At 41.3% G+C, this 4,418-nt stretch overlaps 1 protein-coding gene across 1 annotated transcript; it reads left to right on the forward strand.

Annotated features, from left to right (window-relative positions):
- Window positions 1-420: 420 nt before the first annotated feature.
- Window positions 421-1,716, forward strand: LOC112164421 (receptor-like protein 2). The gene has a single exon (XM_024300614.1). It carries the CDS (start codon window positions 421-423, stop codon window positions 1,714-1,716), a length of 1,296 nt encoding a protein of 431 aa, XP_024156382.1.
- Window positions 1,717-4,418: the final 2,702 nt, after the last annotated feature.

Raw genomic sequence — 4,418 nt, forward strand, 5'->3', positions numbered from 1 at the left:
TTCCGGTCCTATCCCATCCTCCATTTGTCATCCTTCTTCTTCCTCGTTACGACACCTTGATTTTTCCTTCAATAAGTTCAATGGTAGTATATCTTCTGGATTGGAGAAGTGTTCCAAACTGCAGGTCTTCCGTGCTGGTTACAATTACCTGTCAGGATCGCTTCCAGAAGATATGTTTAATTCTACCACACTTGAAGAGATTTCACTACTTCGGAATTCATTGTATGGAGCAGTGAGTGATAGAATTTCTAACCTCACCAACCTTACAACCCTTGACCTCTCCTATAACCAATTGAGTGGTGTGCTCCCTCCCCATCTTGGGAAGCTCTCCAAGTTGAAACACATTCTCCTTGATTTCAACCATCTGGAAGGTTCATTCCCCTATCTTTGATGAATTGCACAAACCTTGTTGAACTACGTATGGGAGCCAACAACTTGGGAGGTGATATCTCCATGCTCAATTTTTCCAAACTTAGCCAACTTAGTAAACTCGACTTGCGACAAAATAACTTCTTTGGTATCTTGCCGAGAAGCCTCTACTCGTGCAAGTTCTTGAAAGCAATTCAAGTGGCCAACAATAATCTAGAGGTTCAAATAGAGCCTGAAATTCTTTCATTGAAATCCCTGTCCTTCCTCTCACTTGGTATGAACAAACGTTTGACAAATATCAAAGAGGCAATGAGGATACTGATGGGTTGCAAACGCCTTGCATTCCTATCATTAGCATCCAGTTTTTTAGGTGAGGAAATGCCGAATATTGTTGAAATGGTGGATTTTAATGGATTTCAAAATCTTCTACTTTTAAATTTGAATTCATGTAACCTCAGTGGTATAATTCCTTCATGGCTATCGAAGCTGAAAATGTTACTGGTCTTGGATCTGAATAACAACAGAATCACTGGCTCAATTCCAAGTTGGCTGGGGACTCTTCCAAGGCTGCAAGCTTTATTGATGGAATTCAACCAACTTTCTGGAGAATTTCCAAAGGAATTGTGCACACTACCTATGTTAGTATCTGGACAAGCTGCAGCTCAAGTAGGTCGTTTTTATCTTGAACTGCCTATCTACTACCAACCTAGTGCTGATGCAGTAACAAAACAGTACAATTATTTATTTTTTAACCCATTTATACACCTAGGTCACAATTTCCTTAGTGGGAATATACCTATTGAGATTGGCCAATTGCAGCTTCTCCGATGGCTGGATCTTAGTGCTAACAACTTCTCTGGCAACATTCCAGACCAAATATCTAACCTGAAGTACATTGAGATACTGGATCTCTCCATGAACCATTTGTCTGGAGAAATCCCGGCATCATTCACAAGTCTTAATTTCTTATCAAGTTTGAATGTCTCTTACAATAATCTTGGTGGACCAATACCATCAAGCACTCAACTCCAAAGTTTCAATGCTTCAGCATTTGAGGGGAATCTGAAACTTTGTGGTGCCCCACTTCCGAATAAGTGTAGGACAACAACGAGGGCTGATGCACCTGATATGAGCACCCAAGATGTAGACACCAAGGAGCATCAAATTCCATGGTTTTATGTTTCTGTGGCACTTGGGTTCATTACAGGATTTTGTGGAGTCTGTGGTCCTTTAGTGCTTATGACGAAGTGGAGGTATGCATATTACCATTTCCTAGACAATGTACAAGACAGGTTCCATGTGATGATAGCAAAGCGTATGGCAAGCATGAAGAGAAGGTTTGTTTAGAAGTTAGATAGTAGTCACTGTACTCTACTACTCTTATTGTAATAATCATAATAAACCATTCCCACGAATTTCCATTGACAAGCATGAAATTTTCACATATAATAGTTACTTATATTTCGTATGGTGTAGATCAGTGCCTGTAGTTGGCAAACAGAGGAAATAACAATACATTATTTCTTTTTGGGCACCTAACAAGATAATCATATAAAAACTTCTCAAGAAAGCGTCTCCGAGCTTCTCGGAGCGACTTTGGTTTCGAAACCTAGGTTTCGACTGGCGGCGAAGTTCTTCCTTCAGGCAAGGCGGCGTCCGTGGAGCGGCGTGGTTAGGCGGCGGCGCGGAGCGGATCCTCAGCGTCGATCGTGGGTTGTGGCGAGAGGTTTTTGAATTGGAGGCCTCTCTGACCTTGTTTTTTCTGGGTTCGATCCAGCCCGTGAGCGTCCTACGGTGTCGATGTGGAGAAGGTGGCTTGCGGACGACTTCGATCTCCCTGGTTTCGGCTGTTTCGGGTGCTCGAAATTGGCAGAGCTACATCGTTGTGTCACCGGAGGCATCAACGAGTCGCCGGCTACTGTGCAGGTGCTCAGATTGCAGAGTGTGGATCTGTGATCTCTGCAGTGATTTGATTTGGCTGGTGGTTTTAGCTTTAGGTTGCACCGGTAGGCGAGGAAGGCCACCGGGGGTTCTGCTCGAAGTTCTGATGCAGCAGAGGATGGGCTGGCCACCGGAGGGCCTTACGGCAGCGGAGGCGGCACTGCTGCAGTGGCCTAGGGTTTCTGCCCTCTTGGCTCGGGTTTGGACTTGGGCCCTTGGGCCTGGGGTCAAGCTTGGGTAGTTGGGTGGTTGGGCTCAAATCTGTGGGCTCAATTTTATGGGCTTAGGCTGATGGGGCAAGAAAACCTTCTTGTTGGACAAGATTCGATTAGGCTGGGGCTTACGGGCTTGGACCCAGGTCAAGGCAAGCTGGGCCCTAATGTATTAGGGTATTGAGCCTGTGTGAGGTTGGATAAACTTCTATGAGTCTTCTACGACGTTTCTAGTTTTTTGCTTGTACCACAATTGCGTGATTGGCAAGTGAGGGCTAGTTGAATGATTTCTTTCCGTAGGAGGCGAGGTTTTTTCATTCTCGTATAGGCTCGCTTAAATGTGAGCGTCCCAGTGATCCTTAATAGTGTGCTTTAGCTTAGGTAGGTTCTCCGGATTTTCTTGCCGGATTTCTTATGTAAGTTTTGGTAGACTACAGCCTTTTTGTTGTTGATCTAATGATATCAACTTCTATTTCAAAAAAAAAAAAACAAGATAATCATATACACATATATTTGCTTCTGTAGGCCACTTGTGTGGAGAGAACTTGAGAGCAACAAGCATAAAATTCTTGCAACAGATAGAAAACATATGCACACATTATCCTTCTTCCAATTCCAACTTCATTTTAGTTCTTTCTACCTGCAACACCATTAAGGAAACTACATTAGTCCACCAAAGATTAGCATAATCTCGACTGGCACTTAAATAAGGTCTAGCATGCAACAGACTGATAGAGTCTCCGATGGAGTAATTCATTTCGAGCCTAATCACAGAAAGAAAGATGATAGGAGCCAAAAAAAGCACTTTTAACTTCTAAATGGGAACATATTCTCCAGTGTAAATTTGGGTTAAAGATTTTTCTTCAAACAGAAAACACTCGGCTAAGAAGCTGGATGTTCATGCAAGAGCCTTCTACTCACAGCAAATTAAACAGCAACACGATATAGAATTGAAGTTTCAGAGCTCAAGAAATGCAAATTTGGTCCTGGTTTCACTTCAAAGGCATTCTTATCTACATATGAAATATGTTCCCTTGAAGAATTTGCTTGCTATGCATGCTGCCAAAGTTTATTAACTCAGGATTGTTTGCTCAGTGTTTTATAAATGATCAATGACAATATAACAATTTCAAGAACTATTGGCTTCATTTTTTTTTTCCTTCTGTGATAAGGCTATCTAATTAAATTACTGTTGAATTTTTTTTAATTGGAATATCTGCTCCAGCAGCTCCACTATATCTTGCTTAAAAAGGAGAAAGGACATTGCAATTTCATTCTTTACTAAATGAACAATTAATTCAGGGAAACAATGACCAATAGTACAAAGAGCAAAACAACACACCAGATATAATTTCACTAATCACTTAAACTTCCTAGAGAGGGAAGGAGATGGGGCCGATAACTTTATTATCTTTTGGAGGGTAAAAATGGGGCTGATAACTATCCTCCTAACCCTGAATCTACCCATATGAGCATTGGCCTCAAGAATTAGATCATAGATGGAGTGATAGTGTGATACCAAGTGAAATAGGATTCGACTATTCGAGCAACCGTACGTTGCAATACATAGGTCAAGTGCCTTCCTATGGCCTTCATGCAAGTACGAAACTTGAGATTCCAAACCTTCAGAAGTTCAGGGTTGGAGTAAAACACTACCAACTTCTCACAGACATTATCTTTATCAAAGCAAGCAAGTTTTTGATTGGAAAGGAAAATGGAAAAACTTCTTTTCATCATAACCTCAGAAATATGGAAAGGGAAGACATAACATAAGTTCAAAAAGATGATTTTAGCAAATAATTCATCATGTTGTAAATTATTATGGCTATATCATGTAAATAGGTATAGGGTAATATATGTTGACTTGTGTGTCATGAAGCTATGTGAAGTAGCAGC

This window comes from Rosa chinensis, chromosome 5, assembly GCF_002994745.2.
Source record: "Rosa chinensis cultivar Old Blush chromosome 5, RchiOBHm-V2, whole genome shotgun sequence".
Taxonomy (NCBI): domain Eukaryota; kingdom Viridiplantae; phylum Streptophyta; class Magnoliopsida; order Rosales; family Rosaceae; genus Rosa; species Rosa chinensis.

Coding starts and splice junctions, on each gene's coding strand:
- LOC112164421 (XM_024300614.1), top strand. CDS start 421: ATGGGAGCCAACAACTTGGGAGGTGATATCTCCATGCTCAATTTTTCC.